General features: G+C 33.1%; 2 protein-coding genes across 2 annotated transcripts; one reads left to right on the forward strand and one right to left on the reverse strand.

Moving 5' to 3' along the window:
• The first annotated feature begins 480 nt into the window (after nucleotides 1-480).
• On the forward strand, nucleotides 481-1901 carry LOC130799535 (uncharacterized). Its single transcript, XM_057662649.1, has one exon. The coding sequence runs from the start codon at nucleotides 804-806 to the stop codon at nucleotides 1662-1664; it is 861 nt and encodes a 286-aa protein (XP_057518632.1). The 5' UTR covers nucleotides 481-803; the 3' UTR covers nucleotides 1665-1901.
• Nucleotides 1902-8569: 6668 nt separating this feature from the next.
• On the reverse strand, nucleotides 8570-15854 carry LOC130799537 (adenine phosphoribosyltransferase 3-like). The gene is made up of 6 exons (XM_057662651.1): nucleotides 15495-15854; nucleotides 15147-15257; nucleotides 12223-12315; nucleotides 11692-11841; nucleotides 10684-10742; nucleotides 8570-9174 (listed from the first exon to the last, which is right to left on the reverse strand). Exons 1-6 carry the CDS (start codon nucleotides 15574-15576, stop codon nucleotides 9121-9123), a joined length of 549 nt encoding a protein of 182 aa, XP_057518634.1. The 5' UTR covers nucleotides 15577-15854; the 3' UTR covers nucleotides 8570-9120.
• Nucleotides 15855-21706: the final 5852 nt, after the last annotated feature.

Consider the following 21706-nt stretch of genomic DNA (forward strand, 5'->3'; position numbering starts at 1 on the left):
TTAAGTCTTTATTTATTTAAAAGGGACGTGAATAGGAAATAAGATTTCAAAATGAGAAAGTCCCTAAAAAAAAATCTTGAGGGTGGATGGTATTCTAATTGAAACTTTCATTTTTATTTCTTTTTTTCAAGTCCCTAACATCACAAATAAAAAATAAGACTTTTTTTATGTTTGAAATCATATATTAAAAGTCTCACTAAAATCTTACAAGTCGCTAATCTTATTTACCTGTGCCAAGCACCTAAAAACTATTTGAAAGAAATATAACTTCATAATAATAACAGAATAACCCATGATAATTAAATTCCTATGTGAACCAAAGTCCTCATATACTTGATTAAAAACTAATAAAGGCAAAACATTTTACTCAAAAAAAAAAAAAAAAAAAAAAAAAAAGGCAAAACACACCAACCTGAAGAGAAATAGCTCACCCAAAGGGTATACAAGTCATTGGACACGTGACATTTCAAATAAGAAAAACGGCCAGAGATAAAATACAGTGCAGTGGGAGTATTTAATTTCCATCTGTCTCTCCTTTTGTCACTTCTTCTCCCTTCACTTTATTTCTCCTATCATCAATGCAAAATAATCCGACTTTAAACTATTCACCTTCTCCAATTCTCCCCCTACATTTTTAAAATACAATCCCAGAAATCACATCCTCATCATTCTACCCAAATACAAGAAACCTTAACACAACAATGATTCTAGAAACCTTTACTCATTCACAAATCATTCTACTTTTACTATAGTTTAAATTTGAAAGCAACAAACCCGAATAAAAGCTTCGATTTATTTCATTAATGGCGGCTGGTTGGGTGAAATCATTGCAATGCAAATCAAGAGCTGTAGAAGATGTTTTTACTCCCCAACCAAAACAAATTCTTCTCACTAGTACTAGTTGTAAAAACAGCTTTCAGAATCTTAAAGATGTTGTAAATAAGCCCAAGCCCAAAAAGTCCGACCCGTTTCCTCAACGTGTTAAACGTTCTGATTCCGTTAAACCCAGAATAGAATCCGGTTCTAATAATTGGGTCAGGCGTACCGTGTCTGCTCCGTTAAAAGGTCCGGTTCAACTTGACCCCTTTTTTCTTTCTGTGACGGAATTGCAGGTGGGGCATCCATCAAGGAATGTTGTTGAAATAATATTTCACACGAGGTGGGGACCAAAAGGGTTTTCGGGTCGGGTTGAGGCTGTTTTTAAGATTCACAATTTGTGTCGGACTGTGACCCGGTTTGAAGAATATAGGGATTATATAAAGTCTCGGGCGGGTCCAGATTATGCTTCAGGTAGGTGTGTTGCAGATGGGAATGAAATGATGAGATTTCATTGTCTGGGACCCACAAATTCTGGATCAAGCGTGATTGACGGCTGTGATGGTGTATACGAGATGAACGGCGCTAAAGGAGTTTCGTCAGTGTGTACGTATTCTGGCAGTGGGGCCGCCCATGAAAGTGCAGGAGGAGGTCGGGGGAGACGGGCCATGCTGGTTTGTAGGGTGATAGCGGGCCGGGTTTCAAAACGTGTTGAACGTGGGGATGACTCAGGGACTGAGTCAAATAAACTCGTTGAACTTGACTCAGTGAGTGAAGAGAATGGCGAGTTGCTGGTGTTTGATTCTCGTGCGGTTTTGCCTTGTTTCCTCGTCATTTACAAACTGTAAAGAAATTAAAAAAAAAATAATTATCAAGTGGTATATTTTTACTCCATTTGTTTGGGGTTTATTAATTTGAGTTTTGGTTTTTTTTGGCTAAACTTTGTGTTGATAAAATGTTCTAATTTCTCATTGGATTTTGTGCATATTATTAGAAATTTGTCAAACTTAATCTTGTTAATTAGGTATTAGCAATTTGATATATTGGCTAATATTATTTTGATGATGATAATTTTTTTATACTACATACTTCATTGATTAAATATTTTCAAATTTACCCGAATATTTTGATTTGATACTTACTACTAATTTTTCATTTGCTTTTCGTAAATCAAAACACAATCTTTCACATTTAGCTATAGAAGAAATTATAAAAATAAGAAATTCTATGGATTGCTTTCACATTTTTCATATTAACTATACTTAAATTGTTAGATGATCACCCATCAAAAAAAAAAAACAATTGTTAGATGATCATAGTCCATGTCACTATAAAAAAATCGTACATGATATTTTAACCTCACATAGCTTCTCATAAATAAATATAATGATTTGCAATTTGACGAGTACATTCTTTATTTCTATAGGTGGAATTTGATTACTTTTCGTATCTTTTTTTAATTTTTAAAATTGATTTTATTTCCTAATTTTCGTCTTTTCCATTTTGCGAGTGGAATTTATGGTGTTTGGGCAATCAGTTTTTTTTTTATTTTGTTTTTTGATTGGTAAAAAAATTAGAATAGTTTTCCAAACTAAATGGAATTTATAGGTGAAATAGAGGAAGTCACTTTTACACAATCATAAAAAAAAATCTAATTAAATTTTTCTCTATTATATAGAATAATTATTTAAAGATAACCTTCAATATGAAACATTTGGATAAGCATTAATCAAGTGTTCAATCCATCAAAACATGAGAATTTCAAGGAAAAGTAAGCATGATGGAATGGAAATCATTCTTACACTTACCTAAATTAGGATTCTCATTAATATTGATGTAGATAGACTATTACAATAACCAACATTTTTTTTTCAAAATGTAAATAATAAATTAAGACAAAGAAAAGCTAATAAATAAAGCGATCCGTTAGTAAAATTATTTCAAAAAAAGGTGTCAACTATTAATGGAATTTAAGGCCATTATTACAAAAAAAAAAATTAAAAAATGGATTGACTAAATACCAAGTAATCAAGTAAAGCATAAATAGCAATCAATCTTCTACAATATGATCATTTTACTTTCTGTTGCATACTACTTTCTTCTATCCTTCATAAGACTTAAATTTATGACAGTTTTTTAAATCCTATTTTATGAAAGTTTTTTAAATCTTATTGTTTGACTGTTGAGAGAACAATCAACACTATCAACTGTTGTAATGAGAATGTCTTTTAAGGTTCATAGTAGATGTGAACCACTAGGTAGGCTTAAGTTGCTTTCTAGGCTGTCTCATTATGTTCTCCTACACAAAGTAACAAACGAGGGCCAGAGAGGGGTCCTCCGGGGGTCCTCTTCCGATGATTAAGTCAGTAAGGTCTTAAGAAGACTGCTGTTAAAGCTTGAGCGAATATTTTGTATGAGTTTAAATGTAGAAAGATATCTGTTACCCTCGGTGATGCATGGCATCGTGTATTTATAATGGCGGGTCTTAGGAGAGGATCCCAAAACCCTTAGGCCGTTTTAGTTTTTACCTTGAATGGAATCTTTTGGGAACCAGCGAAGACAGAGGTAAAATACCTCGTAGGCCTTTGTGGCATTTGGTGATTTGTTGCTTTTTGCACCATGGTCCCCACTTTCTGTTTTTCAACACCTTTTCTTAGGTAGGGTACGAGGTAGGTGTAGTGTCTCACCTTATACGAGTGTTGACAACTTTTTCTGAATACGGCTATAGTTGTCCTATACCTTGTTATTATATTCGCTGTTATCATTCTACAGAATCAATCATCCTGCAGGTTCTTATGATCTCTCTGCAGGATTAATCATCCTGCAAATACTTGTGTTCTATCGCTCTGCAAGATTGATCATCCTGCAAGTACTTGTGTTCTTCTGTCATTCTGCAGGATTAATCATCCTGCAGGTACTCGTGTTCTTCTGTCATTCTGCAGGATGAAATCCTGCAAATACTTGTGTTATTCTATCGTCCTACAGGGTGAATCGTCCTGCATGTACTCATACTCCTTCTTTAGGGTCTTATGATTAGGAGTTATGTGTTCCAACACAGACACCTATAACCTATATATGGTATAAATTTTAGGCGATATAGAAATACTTAATTAGGATTCCTTAATATTCTAAAAAAAACTTTAGGATTCCTTAATTAATGTATAGTGAATAGTCAAATGATATTAGGTGATTTCATTCCGTTGATTGTGGTGATGATATTAATATCATTGATGATGTCATGTTTAGAATTCCGCTGATCTATTGTTCATCAATTATCTCATATACATTCTTATAATCCTACATGCTCAATTCATCATTAACTTTTAGTTTCTAGGAGTAGTATAGATTTTCTTTTTCTTTTTTTTACAACTTTTTCGTATAATCATTTTTAGTGGTAATAATTACACTTTTATAATGTCATTTCATTAAAATTCTACTTTTAATTTATAATGAATTGCTCGTCATTATTCTAGGGATGAACATGACATTTAGCAGTTGTTTGGTATAGGACATAAAATAAAATAGAAAGGAAAATAATAAAGAAGAGTAAGAGTAAAGGTAAGTGTTACAATTATATATTATTTGGTATAACAATATAAGAGAAACACTTAAGACAATAACTACCTAAAGAAAGAGAATTTGTTACTTGATATAATTAAATGGTAACAAAATAAGAGTGTCCATTACACTCAAAACATGTGGAGTAATGACAATTAGTGGCCTCGAGAACAATCTGATTTGAATCTGATGTAAAGTAGTTCGATTTAAATTGAAGTCATATCTCATAAAAAATTTCACAATCCGACTACGACTTAACTCTGTACGTAATAGTTTAAATATTCTACTCAATGTAATTCACACTAATTGTCCAATTTAGTTTTGAACTCTATCTAATGTATTAATTTAATTCTAAACATATTTAATTGTACATAAGTAAAAAAATAATATTAATAAAATTTATATTGAGACGAATCAAATAAATTTTACTTAACTATGTTTTGATATATAGATTAAAAATAAAAAATAAATTAAAACTGATAAATGAATAATATAAAAAAAGCATATGAATCATGCGGAGAATTGTTGGAAGTATTTTTTTAATTTATTTTGGACAATTTTGTACATTTGGAATTAAAATATCAATATAACTATTTTAACTTTTGTTTATGTGGTCATCATGACGGGCAAAGTTATGGGAACACATCATAGAAGGATTTTCCTCCAAACTTTAATGTGCATGTATGAAAGACATTATTTGAATTTTAATATAATTATGAAGTAGAATTTGGACGAATTCTAACTTATTAAAGGCTAAATTATATCTCATTTGTCAGGTACAATGCGTAAAAATCGTAGTCTATTGAAAGACATTGTTGCTCTTAGCTTGTGTATCGTTGAACGAATTTAATTCTCAAAAAAAAAATATTATCATCCGATCCATTGGAGCTAAATTTAAGAGTCCGAATAAGAGCTAAATCTGAATAAACGAAATCGAGTTCAAGTTGGAGACAAAGTTGAAAAAAAATCAACTTTTATTCTGATTAAAATCAAAAAAATGTAAAATCTAATTCAAATCTAACTCATTGTATTTCATAATTATCTCATATAATTTTTGAAGGTACTTTCCATTATTAATGTATGATTTTATAAGTAAAAATATTCACTACAAATATATAGTTATAGACTTATTAGTTAAGGGTCTGAGTCATATAGATCAATTAATATATTTAATTAACATTTCAAACCGAGTTGAAAGTTTATTTAACTTTCACTAGGTATTTTCCTATTTAGAATATTTCATATTAAGGAGAGAGAAATTTAATTAATGTTTTTGACATATATTATGTTTTTTCACTAGGTATTTTCCTATGTGAGATCTCGTTAGATTCGTCTTACTGTATAGTTTTTTATTATGTTTTTTTTGTATTTTTATTATGTGTATTTATAGACATTAAGATTTAAAATTTATTTTGAAAACCGTATTAAAAGTAAATGAGAAGAAAAAAAACAAAGAGAGTATTTATTTATAATTATTTTAAGAGTTTTGTTCAGATTAGACCAATCTAGTATATACTTCCAATTCCATAAAAATCCTTTGATCTTCTATATCTTGCTATATCAATTGCCCATTAGTTTTTATTCATTCCGTTTGTTGATGTGACTGTGTAATAAATATTATATCATTTTGAATTTGCACCATATAACTTAAATATGCGAGAGCTGGAATTGAGGTATTAATATACTTTTTATAAAATTGCGTATACTTGTATGTGCCCTTAGAGCAAGGGTAGTTCAGAATTCAGACTATTTAGTGTTTACCAAGAGACAAAATAGCAGAAATGTATACAGCAAATAACAAAAATGATATTTAGAGACATTCATATATGGAATTATGAATTTTGTATGCTTTAATGTAAATCTACATGTATCTGCTTTTGAGAATTATACTTAGACTAATGGAGTGTTTCATATCTTTTTACGATTTCCTGTCTTTCTAAATAGTGCATGAATCATTTTGCTTCATCTTTGTCTGACATATACTATGGGGACTAGAGTATATTTTTCTTCTTTTTTTAGAATAAATAAATCTGTATTTTAGTATTTTATTTTATTTTTTATTACAAGTTGAAGGTTACAGAATGATTACTTATCTTTACTAATTTTTGATGTTTAAATAAAATTGAGTTGGAACTTGAAAGGCTTGTAAAATTTTAAATATATGATGATCAATAATGGTGGTTGATAATAATATATTTTAAATTTAAGTATATTATATTTATTTATATGTATAAAAAAACATGAAGAGCTGGTAGCAAGGATTTGTCCAAGTAAGCTCAATGATTTGCCTATAAAATATTACTAAAGTAAAAAATTTCTTACTTCGATGCTTATTAAAAAAAGTTTCTTAACATTTATGTAGGTGGGCTTTTATCTAAATTACTTTATTTTTGGTTTGGAACTTTTAAACTTTAATATGAGCTAAAACAATTGTTGGAATACTCTTTTTTTTAGAGATTCAAGATTCTTTGAAAGCATCTTCGATTTATGATAAAAAAAAAGTAAAAATAGATTCTCTTGATATTCCTATAGCTAGATACAAATACTTGATGTATTTGAGACTTGGATCGATCTAAGTAAACTAACAGTAAAAACTAAAAAAGAAAAGTTATAATGAACATTTGGATATAATATTATTGTTGGACATTGATTTATTTTTAGAAAACCTTAATAACAATTTTAACTCTATCTCATCAATTCAAAATAATTCTTAGTATTGGTTAACTCAAAATTACCCGTAAAATTGGTGTACCCCTCATAATGACCCAATTTTTTATGCATCTTTTCAAAATGCTCTCGATTGTTATAGTAGAAAATTAATTCGGATTATTTTGATGAGAATATCACTCCATTAATATAGATTATTTTGAGTTAATCACTACTATGAATTGTCTAAAGTAGATAAATAATAATTGATATTTTTATCAAATTTTCCTTGCTTTTAATTGGAACAACTTTATAAAGTAAATAAATAAATGAACTGCTTAACGTCGTCCTAGATATTTTACCCATGCAATAATAACTTTTTTTTTTAAATTCCCCTAACCCATTTAATCAAATGATATTCTTAGACAAATCTAAATGAAAAGGTTGAATTTTAATTCTTTATTGTGATTTTATATCTATATTATTGTATTATTATTGATTCTATGTATCACATGGTATATAATACCAATTTGTTTTTTTTATTGAGGACTTGAGAATGTATTATTTTCTTTATTAATTCTAAGTAGACCTACTAGTCTTTTGCTTCACAATAAGCTTTGAATACTCCAAAGAAAATTAAAATTGCTTAGTAACATGAACAACATTTTTTAAAATATTTTTAAGTGATTATTATAGTAGAAATTTTTTTCAATTTCAACTCCATTTAAGACAAATCATTTAAGTAAGCTTCATGTGTAAATTAAGCAAGATTTATTTAGTGGTGAGGATTACAATGTCTTATTTAATGCCATATTGAACTAAGAATCCTTTATTTAACTCACTTTCAAAAAAAAAATATCTTTAAAAATTGAATATTATTTTAGTTAAACACCTCTTTAAAAAAATTTTAATTCGATTCTCGCAAAATTCTCTTCTTAATACAAATTACCATATAATAAAAAAATAATCAATTTAAATTACGTCATGTAAGGTGTATGGATTATCAATTTGATAATTAAATATACTCATATAAGAGTATCGCTTCATCCTACTAATTTTACTATATTTTGTTTAATGCAAAAGCTTTTACAATATCAAAATGAGGAGACAAAAAAAAAATTTGTTATAATCTCACCCAAAAATAAATGTGTGATATATCTTAAACAAATTAAAGTTAAAGAATGTTTCATGAGAAAAGAGTAACAAATTTAAGAATTAGAGCACTAGTGTTACCCATATGAACTAAACCAATCAATCTCTCTTTCACCATTCCTTTCTTATCAACATATCTTAAATAAAGGCTCAATTGTTCTTTATCAACAATGTACGTAATTACAACTCAAGTTATATACTTATACTTGGTTAATATTTCAAACATTCTCTAGTGGCTTAGTGGTCACAAGTGTTGAACCTCTTAAATTGAATTTAAAGTCAGTTCAATCGAAGGCAATTATTGAGCAAACTTTGACTCAGTTTAGTAATCGTCTGCTGTTAGTAACAGTAAATAATTGTTAAGCTAACTTTGACTTAGTTTAAGAATCTTCACATATTGCTAACAACGGAAAATGCCTCGCCTTAGGCTCGGGTAAAAGACGTATATTTACTGAAATACTTTGTTCGACACTTAATTTTGAAATTAGGCTTTGTTTTTACCATGATGGAAAACTACCGAAAACCTTTGCCCTTGAAGTGCTTGTTGAAGAAACTATTGAACCTCAACAAGGGATAAAAGTATAACAAATAAATAGATTAGTCAAAGCTCAGTTTGATATGTCAGCTACAAATACAATTTACAACCATAATGCAGTAAAGCTAGGGAGAACAGTCCCTGCTTAATCAAGGGCAAACAAAGCCCTCGGAATGCTAAGAACTTTTCTCGTGCTGAAGTGAAGCCCGTATTCTTGCACGTTCTTTTTTTTATGCTTGGTTGCTTACGTTATGGTTCGAAAATATTCTCAGCGATATCCAGATTCATAAGGGCATTAGGAAACGGTCAGCTAAGAGGATATATCAGAAACAGGATAATCTGAATCAGTGAAGCGGCCAGTGCTGTACTTATGCACACTTATAGGAGTTGGATCTCGAAGAGCGGTGGCTGTACTAATGAGCTTCCACCAGGATGTACAATGGCTTTCCTTTCAAGCGCTCACGGCCCTGCATCAATTCATTCCGTCAATTCAATTGGGTATATCATTCGTCAGAGACGTATAAATACAGAATATAAACCGGCCCGACACAACCCAACCCATATTTACAACTAAAAATTATTTTAATCCCCATTTATCAATTTAGAACAATTAAACTATCATTTATATTAATTAAATTGAAAAAATACTAATAATTTCATTGGCATTGTCATTTATAATATTTAAATCACAAATTCTTGTATGAGACGGTCTCACCTGAGACATGTCTCATACTTGGGTCAATTAGCCCAATAATAAAAACTTTTAGCTTATAGATTTCTTATTTTGAAGTCGTCTCACCGTGAGACGATCTCATACAAGACGAACTGTATTTAAATTATACATTAATTATGTTATTTACAAAGGCCCGTTTTTGGCCCTTTTATAACCCGCTTCATTTTAATTATAGTACAACCCGTTTTCGGCCCGACCTATTTTTTTTACTCGGCCCTTACAAAGCCCTTCTACAAACGGGCTGGATAAGGGCTCAAAATAAGAGCCCGACCCATTGAATATCCCTTATCCAGAGTAAGTTGTCTAATGCTAAATAATATAGGCCCTCGTTGTGTCAGTTTTATACATAGTATTACAAGATGACACTGCCGAAACATGTCACAACCCCAGACCAAAATAAGGGGGGCCATTCCAGATTTCCTGCCTTCCAAATCTTAACATTGAACGAACAGAAGTGATATACAGCATAGATCGGTAGTCAGCTGAATATGCTCCCTATTCTTCACGAGCAGAATGCAATTTTGAACGGATCAGACACTTATCTACAAAAATATGAGCATATGAACAGCACTTGGAGATGTCAACATCCCCTCAAACCTAGATGATTAACTAGGCCCCATAAAAGCAGCATATCGGGCATATTGTAGCTCACGACGGATTTAATCATATTGCAAGGTCACAAGCATATTATTTGGTGTTCGTGGACCATAGTACCATCTTTTTCCTATTCTTAAGTCAAAAGAATTGATTCCTCAGAAGAAAAGTAAGAAGCAAATACATGCTAATCAACATCAGTTTTGGTATCAAGGTCAACTTTGAGAATATCGTAAATCTCACATATAGTCAAGTAATCAAACATTGCAGCTATAAGGATGTGGGTTAAGACTTAAGAATCAACATGCTAAATATAGAATTAGCATCTATATTTAGTTAGACCTTTTCGAGATGAAAGTAGCAAGTCTTGATCACTTGTGTCCTTAAAGAGAAATGATTATGTTATATGTTGCTCAATTTTCTTTATGTAAATGGATGTCTCACTCTCAATCTCGTCACAAACCCATTCTCTCGGTTCATCTCAGCTATATGTTCTTTCCATATACTTGTTTCTTTCGATTTATTGTCCCACCACTCAATGCCAAATATAAAGAAAGCATTCATATCCCTTTGTAGCAATCTCAAGGGGATAGAGTGAGTAGAAGTCAAGGCTAATTCAATAAAAGAAGATAACACGCAGAGCTCTGACCTTCAAATCAGGTAGTTCGATGACACATGCACACTCAACCACCTCTGCTCCAACACGTTCTGTGGAAACAAGACAGTGGTCAGCAATCATATAAAAACCGTCTAGCCAATATGACAATGTCCCCAACATATGCAACAATTTCTGTTTACCATCTTCCTAAAAGAACATAGCTTTCTTTAAGATAGTGACACATTTGCATTTTTTGATATTATAGCTTCCCGTACATACCCAACCAATCTGAAACCCTGCTTACAGCAAGCAAAAGAAATACTAACAGAAATATGTATATTTCCAAAAGATTGCAGATTTATTATCCATAATATGATGCACATCAGGACTTGAAATTTCATTTTTTTTACATTTTAACATCCATAACTTGTTTGATGAATATTCTAGGAGACTCAAGTTACCAAACTTGTATCCGTTAAATTGATAGGGCCCGTAGTGTAAAAACAAGGCCCCATCGCATCACATCGAACGCGTTGTAAAGGTTTTCAAAATAAAAGAACCAATATTTCTCGCGTTGTGAAGGTGTAAAAAAATCATGTTTTGGGCCGTATCAAGGGATATCTTATAATTCGACTGATATTTAGGCGTTATGAAAACCGCATCACTCCCGTTACTGCATCATCGTTCACTTACCGCATTTTTACACTATGATAGGGCAATAGATTTATAGTTCTTTGATTTTGGATTATTTTGAACTATAGTAAAATGCCTCATTATATCATGTACAGTTCTTGTTTATGTGAAGTTGCAGATAATGTTTCTACTAAGACTCAATCGAAAACAACCTCTTTGTTATCACTAACAACTGTATAACAAGGGGTAGGTTGTACTCATCCGAACCCCTCAAATCTCACCCTAAATAGAAACCACTTAATGACATAGGTGCAATGAAATGTTGTGTTGTTGCTTTGTTCTTGATGACTTTCGAGATCAATGGCTTTATTCACGAAGACAATTCTAAATGATAATCTTTTGTACAATAGCAGAATCTTGTCTTACCTAGTAAACTCATAGCTGCACATAGTGTTCCACCAGTAGCAACCAAATCATCAACAACTAAAGCACGATCACCAGGTTCAATAGCATCAATATGCATCTCCAAACAATCCCTGCCATACTCCAATACATATTCCTTTGAGATAACTTCCCCTATCAAGAATTAAAGATAGAAGATTATCATTCCGGAGTAGTCCTCTCATATGGTGCATTGATATAACTCAGCTCATACACAACATAAGGCAAAACCGTTGACAATCTAACAACTTCTTGTAACATAACAAACCGAGATTTTTAAAGAGACAAACAAATTCCGCCATTAATCCACCATCTTATATAGAAAACAAGGTAGCTTGTATTCGTCTTCTATGTTCAAAAGAAGTGTAAAAACATGAAGAGATAATGACTTCCACTATGTGTTACCTAAATCTCTAATTCAAGGAGCTAGTTCCGACCAAAACTGTATTTTCGGACCATTTTGAACATTTTAACCAATTAGGTTGCAATTTGCAAATTTATACAGGGAGAAGGTACCTGGCAACTTTCTTGGCTTTCTTAAAGGCACAAATTTGGCACCAATGGCTAACGCAATAGCAGGACCAAAGATAAAACCTCTAGCTTCAATGCCTAGCAAAAACAAAAACCCTTGGTTCAGCATAGCTCAAGACAACAATTCCAATTCTAGTGCAATAGGACCATAGATAGTTGAAAATTTTTGTTCTGAGCAAAGAAATAAAATGATGGAGAAAAGGGCATGGTTAAATCAACACAACAAAGCCAAAGCCTTAACAGTTGAAACCGCAGTAACAAAACGGTGATGCGGTTATCGTAGCGCGTAAAATATCGGTCAAAAGCATGAGATATTCCTTGATACGACCCAAGATGCAATTTTGTAGACCTTTACAGCACGGGATATATCTGTTAGGTTTTAAAAAAAACCTTACAATGCGCGCGATGCGATGCGTTGCGGCCTTGTTTTTGCACGATGATCCCAAGAATATGAGGTTATGTAGGAACGCAAAGAAAAGTAACACTCTGTATTAACAATGTTCCATTAATGTAATATTATTTCGGTGTCTAAATAAAATGAATACTAATTAGTAGTAGCCAAAGCTATTGAGGGAATCTAAATGGCTGTACTATGAATTCTTTCTCTATTACCACAATAAATAGTACGATGCCAACGAGACAACAATTGAATTTTAGGATCCAAGCTAGAAACCACTCTTTCTTGGTTAAAAGATCTAAACATTAATCCTTCAAAATTATTTGATTTGTTCTTTTTCATTGTGCACGCATACAAAGGGATTTAAAGGTTAGATATTCCATTATCAATTTAAAACGAGCTAAAATGTGCTATACGCTTTAGGTCATCATGGTCAAAGGAGATCAGTACAAGATTGAAAGCTTAGCAAATACCACCATTAATTTGAGCAAGAAGACGAAAGCAGCTTCTCACCTACTGAGAACTTCTGCAGTGGCATCTTAGAGCATAACTACAAATTTGAGCAAGAAGATTGTAGATAGCAACAGGATTTCTCCTGATCACAGGAAGGACTGCAATCAACAGGATTTCTGTTTTTGCACATGCGACAGCTATAACAAAATTGTTGGCCCATACCACCTCTAAATCTAACCAAAAGATTTGCAAGCATGCAAATGAACAGCAGTACAGCCAAGTGAAGGATTTGACTAAGTTTCTTCAGCCCCACATTGCAGGAAAAGGACAGGAATTCTAAATATGACAAATCATACACAATAAATTATGGTAAATCTCACCATCTCTTCATACAAATGATATATTTGATTTCTAGGATCTTAATTCCTTTCCATCGTTTTCGCAAATCGCCAAAGAAAAATCAAGATCAGCATATTCAGATAAGCCTTCATATGTGTCTTGAACAAATGAACTCACATTACTGTCAAGAAACAAACTCAACCAAAAGCTTAAACTAATGATTGAGGCCCCAAAATTTGTTATATATTCTAACACGCCTCCTCACACGAGAGCCCTTTGGGATAGAAGTATGGATGCGATATAGGCCGTCCTCATCCCGTCCTCATACCTAGTGCGAAATGTTCCATTTGAATTTCAGGGGTGGTTGAGTTTTGAACCCGTGACCTCTTGTCACGAGGGCTTCTGATACTATGTCAAGAAACCAACTCAACTAAAAGCTTAAGCTAGTGGTTAAGGTCCCAGGATATGTTATATGCTCTAACAATCACTAGTTCAACACAAGTATCAGCACGACAGTGTTTGATACCGTTTTTACATCACCAAGCAAAATAATTTCATTGTTCACTCCCAAATTTGACATCAAGAGAACAGAAATCACTAGCTAAATGCAGCCAATTAGAGCAATTTTACAAAGACTTTTTGTACAAAGTCTGACAAGAGGCAGTGAAAGATTAAACATAGTGCCAAAAAAAGAATAAACTAGGCAGGGAAAGAACCCACTAGAACAGTAAAATTTGGACTTGGTCATTCAACTTTAGCCAAAGGAACTAACAAATCAAGAACAAAATCACAAGGGTCCACCCAAGATTGGATCCAACCACAATAAGAAAACAATGGAAGCCGCTCATTATTTTCACAGATAGTAATCGATAACATACCCCACTAAGATAGCCCCACAGTCAACATAAAATCACTCCTAAAAGCACTCTTTAAGCCAACCATAAACTTGAGTGTACTCAACCATTTTATTATTGAACTCCCTACTTTCTCTCCCTAACTTGGCCCCACCATTTTCTTCAGCCTATCAGCCTAGCAATTTTCAAATTAGTGGCAAATCTAAGATAATAGTATAGGGCGGAGCGCTAAAGCTGCAATCAAATTCTGTTTATGCTATACAATTCAATACAACATAGTTTTTAATCGAAGTCGGAGGCAGGTCCTGGCCTAGATTTCCCCGCAGTAGAGCCGTCTTGAAGATTTTGGAGTCTTGTGCAAAACTTTTATTTTGCGTCTTATTTATAGTAAATATATTTATTTTATTAATAAACTTAATATAACTTTTTCATATACGAGAAAAGAGAGGTTTGTGCGATCGATTACCTTGCACACACGCAAAAAAAAAGTTTTTAATAAAATTAAAATATGTCAAAACCCACAAAAGAAATTTCAGCTAATAAAAACTGAAGTGTATGTAGGAAAGATTAAACTAATTTCTCCAATATCCTTTTATTTTTTTTAACAAAATAGAAGACCCTACCCACCATTATCCATATTACTCCATGACAAAGAAAGTTGTCTTTTTCCCACTTGGGGATTTTACAAATCATCATAACACTTCTAATAGTAGTTCCTTTACATACAATATGAAGACATAAAGAAGATGGTATGTAAGTAGTCATACTTGGAATCCTCTTCTCATAAACTTTTATTACGAACAAGAAAAGAAGACAAAAATTAGAGGTAAATACATGTAATTTTAACGTAGAAAATCAAAATTCACCTGCCACAACAGAAATGTTCTTGCTTTTGTAACGTTCCACAAATAAATCAACTGTGTCCTTGAAGGCCTTAGCATCAAGCAGCAGAGTAGTTATGTCTTGAAACATAATTCCTACAAAAATTATTGATTACCCATTTAAAATTTGTTTGCTTAAACAAAAGTGCACAAAAACGAGCAAAGATTTTCCCTTTATTCTAAAAATAGAAGGTATAAAACATGCAGAAGACCAACTTGACAAACAAATTAAGAAATAAAATAAAAGAAAGGCAGCATTTTGCATTTTTCTTTATCAATCCAGATATGAAAATGGCCAGTTTAAAACAAAAGCAAGAAGATTGAAGGGTATACCAGGTTTAGGGAAATTGGGAACAACCCTGATTTTGTTTTTGATATCATGAACACGAGGATCATCTCCATTACAATTAAACATTCTTGTGAAGAAAAGTTGCTATTTTTGTCTTTATTTTTTTGGTAGATTTTCTTGTTGAAATTCTATAATAAAGAGAAAAAGAACCAAAGAAAAGAAGGAAGGGAGACAAGAAAAGGGTAAATGAAGGTGGTATTTATGGAGGAAAGAGTAAATTTTTGAGGTTTGGCAAGGACAAAGGAGGGAAGAGCAATGGGGGGCTCACTCCACAACAGGAAGGTTGTGAGTTGTGAGAGTGACCATAATACGGAGCAAAATGGAAGATGTCTCATATTGAAAAGTCTTGAAATAATTTTTTTTCTTAATTATATAATTATTCTTTTGGATACCATATCTAGTTCTTGCGGAGATTTTGATTTGAGGGCCACTTTGACTAGTAGTATTAAATGATTATAGTGTAAAGTTTTATCAAAAGTCGTATGTTATTTTCATGGTGATGAAATTTTGATTACAAAAATATTTTTATTTTTAAATTTGCATTATTGCATAATACCGCATCTCCTAATGATAATGCATTAGAATGAATTTCATGAAGAAAATGAAATGATTGAAGTTGAACAAGCATGACCATTAAGGTAAGCAAGAAAATTTTCAACCAATATTACGCTAGTTTTCATTCTCAATACCATCATTTAATACCACCTACCAAACGGGTCATGAGAATATTTGACATAATAGCTTATTGAACAATATTAATTTGTTTTGATATATTTAGAGGGTTGAGTGGTTAAACGAGCTAATGTTAATGTTTGGTAAACTAGTTGATTAAAACAGCTTATTGATATGAATAAGCTGCTTTTGAACAAATTGCTCTTCAAAATCAGCTAGTCAAATCGGTTAATAAAATCATCATCATCATCCTACCTAGTGTATCCCGCTCATAGAAAAACTATGGATAGGGTCTGGGGAGAGAACAACGGCGGCAACTCATACCCATACAGGAGAGCGCCGCCAAAAGAGTCTCTCGGTTCGAGAAAGATAAAGAGACGTAGCTATACAAAAAAGATAAAATAAAAATCTATAAATAAAATAAATAAGTAGAACCAACTACAAAATAAAAGAAAACAAAAAATTAATAGTAAAGAAACAAGAGAAGTAGGGAGGCAAGAACACCAAAAGGTAATCTAAAAGGACATCAGTAGTTTAAAACATGAATATGACGCCATGAACTACCCTTATCCCTAGTCAGGCCCTCAAAAAGGTTTAACTCATGCCACTATAATTAACTATCAGCCGTTTGCTAAACACTATGTTTTTTTAATTCATATATAGCATTAGAATACAATATATTACAAAATTCAAACAAATGTAATGTTGTTTCTATTAAAATCTTGCCAAGGATTATTTTCAGTCATTTAATAGATACTTACAAGTTACGAGTGTAGTATGGCAAATTCTAAAGGTTACCTCAAGCTCAATTAAAATCTTACTAACCAAGTAAATTCTGAAGTTGGATGGGACATAACCCTATATCTAGCTTTTGAACTTGATTTGTATAGTATCTATTACTTTTTTGACTTCAATAACTACTTCCTTAGTCCCTTTGAAATAGTATCATTTGACTCAAATGTGTGAAAGCTTGTTGAGCTAAATGGTGCTGTTTCAGAGGGACATGGAAAATAACGGATAAACAACCTAAAATTAGGATATAGACAACATCCTAGTATCTAAACATAATTCCTAATTTGTATCAGAAGAGGCTTGCACAACCAATTTAGTGTTTCCTTTCAAAACAATGTCTTGTCTACAAGAAGTATGGACACTTCAAAGTATGTAGAAGTGATGTCCGATGAGAAATCTTATGACATTGCTAGGTCGGTATTTTAATAACTATGTAGACTAAATCAGGCCTTGTGTTGATAAGGAGATTCAACTTACCTACTAAGCTTCTATACAGATATGAATGAATGTGTTAACAAAATACATCTTTTATCATTTAAGTTGAGAAGTATGGAAAGATGTGTAACTACTTCTTGAAACATAAAACACCACTTGTTGGAGTATTTTATGTTGTGTAAATTCTAAACTATTAAGAGTATCACTTACCTCTATTCCCATAAAATAATGCAAAGATCCAAGATCTTTGATAGTGAACACTCTATGTAAATGTTGCTTTATATATGCATTATGTTCCAATTACTACCATTTACCAAAACATCATCTACATAGACTAAAACTATTGTGAGAGAATTAGAATGACCTTTTAGAAAAAGAGAGTACTCATTTTTGACAAGTTGTATAGTAAATGCCTAAATTCTTCCACAAGCTTGGCGTGTCGTCATTGCCTTGAATTTTGTTATAAATTGTATTAAGATTTTTTCAATAAATATACAAACCTTTGTAAATGGTCATCTGAATTGAGCTTTGAAAAGGATTTCGAAGCAAAAGCCAAGCCAAGGAAAATCTGATGTCCTTGATTTTATTAAAAGAAGCTTTTATATTACAAAGAATGTTCCAGAAACCATTAGGACCAAAATGCCCTTTTGACTTGAAAAAATACTTAGCTAAAATATCTAAAATATATCTCAATACCCCCCCTCAAGTTGGAGCATGAGAATCGAAAATGCCCAACTTGGAAAGAAGAAGATCAAACTGTGGTTTGCCGAGGGCTTTTGTGAAAATGTCCGCCAATTGCGATGTAGTCGTCACATGACTAGGAGAAATTAGGCCATCAATGATTGCATCGCGAACAAAGTGACAGTCTACCTCAATATGCTTTGTTCGTTCATGAAAAACGGGATTCTTTGCAACGTGTAAAGCAGATTCACTATCGCAGAACAATTTTATTGCTTTAGGATGATGAACGCCCAAACTTAACAACAAACCTTTTAGCCACTTCAGTTCACATGTGATTGCAGCCATTGATCGATATTCAGCTTCAGCTGAAGAGCGAGACACTGTATGTTGTTTCTTTGTTTTCCAAGAAATAGGGGATTGTCCTAGAAAAACAAGCCATCCTGTTAGTGAGCGACGAGTGAGAGGGCATGCAGCCCAATCTGAATCACACCAGCCTTCCAAGGTTAACTCACTATCCGCACGCAACAGAATACCCTGGCCGGGAGTACCCTTTAAATAGCGCACTACTCGGAGAGCTGCTTCCCAATGCTCAAGACGAGGTTCCTGCATAAACTGAGACAAGATATGAACTGAATAGGCAAGATCTGGGCGAGTGACTGCGAGATATATCAAACGCACTACAAGACGACGGTAAGCCTCGGGATCCTTCATATATTCTCCAGTAGCAAGAGCAAGCCTGTGATTTTGTTCGATAGGAAACCCAACAGGCTTTGCCCCTAACAAAACCTATTTCAGAAATAATATCTAGAGTGTACTTACGTTGGCATAAGAACAAACCAGATGAACTACAAGCAACCTCAATTCCTAAGAAGTATTTGAGACCACCAAGATCTTTCATTTTGAAACAATTACTAAGATAAGCTTTAAAAAGAGTAAGTGCAGCGGAATCATTCCCAGAGATAATAAGATCATCTACATAGACTAAAACATTGATTTGAATAATGCCTTTAGTATAAGTAAAAAGAGAATAATCGGAATATGATTGAAGAAAGCCATATTCTTTCAAAGCGAATACTAATTTTGCAAACCAACAACGTGGAGCTTGTTTTAAACCATACAGTGATTTGCGTAAACGACATACCAATGACGGATCTGAACACTCGAAACAAGGAGGTAATTTCATGTAAACTTCTTCATTAAGATCACCATGCAAGAAGGCATTATGAACATCCATTTGATGTAATTCCCAGTTTTTTGAAGCTGCTATTGCAAGAAAGGCACGTACTGTGGTCATTTTGGCAACCAGAGCAAATGTTTCAGTGTAATCAATTCCTGCTTGTTGATGATTACCCAAAACAACTAATCGAGACTTAAGACGCTCAATATTACCGTTTGACAAATATTTTGTCCTGTAAATCCATTGACTACCTAGAGGACGTTTCCCGGGAGGAAGTCGCTCCAAGGTCCATGTGCCATTGTCCTCTAAAGCTTTTATTTCATCTTGCATAGATTTACGCCACTCCTCATACTTCATGGCTTCCTTAAAGGATTTTGGATCTTTTCCCTTAATGATGGCTGCAAGAAATGTACGATAATGCATGGAAAAATTGTCACAATTTATATAATGTGCTAAAGGATACGGAGTACCTGAGGAGTAATTGGAAGAAGGAGAGCTAGAGGACGGACTATTAGCAGAAACCATATGAGTCACAAAATCCCGATACAAAACGTTTGGGAATTTGTCACGAAACCCACGACCCAAAAGAGCAGGAGGCAGTTGATCCGATGTAGCGAGCGCTGGATCAGAGGAAGTACTATTGGGCTGTTGTAAGGGAGGAGGCTCAACAGCCGATGGTGACCCAGCAAGAGGAACAGAAGAACATGATTGAATTGGAAGAGCTGACCCAGAGCTTGTAAATGGCTCAGTGAAACTAACAGATTCATCATGCTCATTTGGAATAGTTAAAATTCCTTTTTCACTTTCTTCAGATTGAATATCCTCATAAATTGGCAAATTGTATTCAATAAAATCATGATGCACATCTTGAGTACTATTACTTTTATACTGAACATCTTGATATGGAAAAACATCCTCAACAAATTTTACGTCTCTAGAAACAAAGAAATCTTGCGTGTCAAGGTCAAATAATTTCCAACCTTTCTTTCCATAAGGATAGCCCACAAAGACACACTTACGACTTCGACTTGCAAACTTATCACCATTAGTCTTTTGATTATGAGCAAAACACAAACACCCAAATACTCTAATAGCATCAAAGAACGGAGGTTTATGAAATAAAATTTCAAAAGGTGTTTTATTATATAGGAGGGGAGTAGGTGTGCGGTTAATTAAGTGGGCCGCAGCTAAAACACATTCACCCCAAAAAAAAATAGGCAAGTTTGCTTGAAACCTCAAAGCTCTTGCGACATTCAAGATATGTTTATGTTTGCGCTCAACTTTTCCATTTTGTTGGGGGGTACCAACACAAGATGTTTGAAATAAAATACTAGTGGTACTAAAATAATCAAGCAAACAATTAAACTCTGTCCCATTATCACTTTGTACTACCTTAATTTTTTGTGAGAATTGTCGATCGACCAAAGCAACAAAAGACATAAACACACGAAAAACTTCCAATTTGTCAATTAACAGATATATCCAAACAGCTCTTGAATAATCATCAACAATAGTTAAAAAGTATCGAGCACCACATGATGAAATATGACGATATGAACCCCATAAATCAATATGAATTTTTTCAAAGATTCGAGATGTTTTATCATCACTTGTGAAAAATTTGTCTCTAGGATGTTTTGCATGCATACAAATTTCACACCTTGATGGTAAACTATCTTTTGTATTTTGTACATGAGGAATCAACTTAACTATTTTTTCAGAAGGATGTCCTAGGCGACGATGCCACAATTCCAAACTCGATGTTGCGGCAAAAATAGAGGCGCGTGTAGAAACGTTTGGTTTGCTAAAATAGTATAGTCCATCTTTTCTAACTCCCATTCCAATTAGCTCCTTCGTTTGGTCCTGTATAGCACAAATAAGAGAATTAAATTGTACAATTGTCTGTAATTTGTCATTAAGTTGAGAAACCGAAAGTAAATTGCAACATAAATTCGGAACATAAAGAACACCAATGAGAGTAATTTTATTCGACAAACAAACAGAGCCAACCAAAGTAGCAATGACTTGTTCGCCATTAGGCAAACCAACTGGACACTCAAGAGGATGAGTGTCAAATAACCAAGCCAACTCCCCGGTGACATGATGCGTAGCACCGGTATCAATTATCCAGGATGTCATATCAAATTTACCATTGAGACGATTATCGGGAACATTAGAGTTACCAATAACCTCAGATATAGCCTTCCATTGTTCTGCAATAAAATTTTGTCCAAAAGCAGAAACAGAGGGAATGAGAGACTTGTTCGAAAAACTACTACTAGTGACATTAGCACGCACTTGTCCTCTACTCCTACTGGAAGATTTATTCCCAGCAGACCATTTGTCTGGATAGCCATTGATTTCATAGCAATAGTTGGAATCATGCCCACGTTTTTTGCAATGACCACAAGTGATTTCAGCCCAACAACGAGAGGCTTC

This window comes from Amaranthus tricolor, chromosome 14 (assembly GCF_026212465.1).
Source record: "Amaranthus tricolor cultivar Red isolate AtriRed21 chromosome 14, ASM2621246v1, whole genome shotgun sequence".
NCBI classification, from domain to species: Eukaryota; Viridiplantae; Streptophyta; class Magnoliopsida; order Caryophyllales; family Amaranthaceae; genus Amaranthus; species Amaranthus tricolor.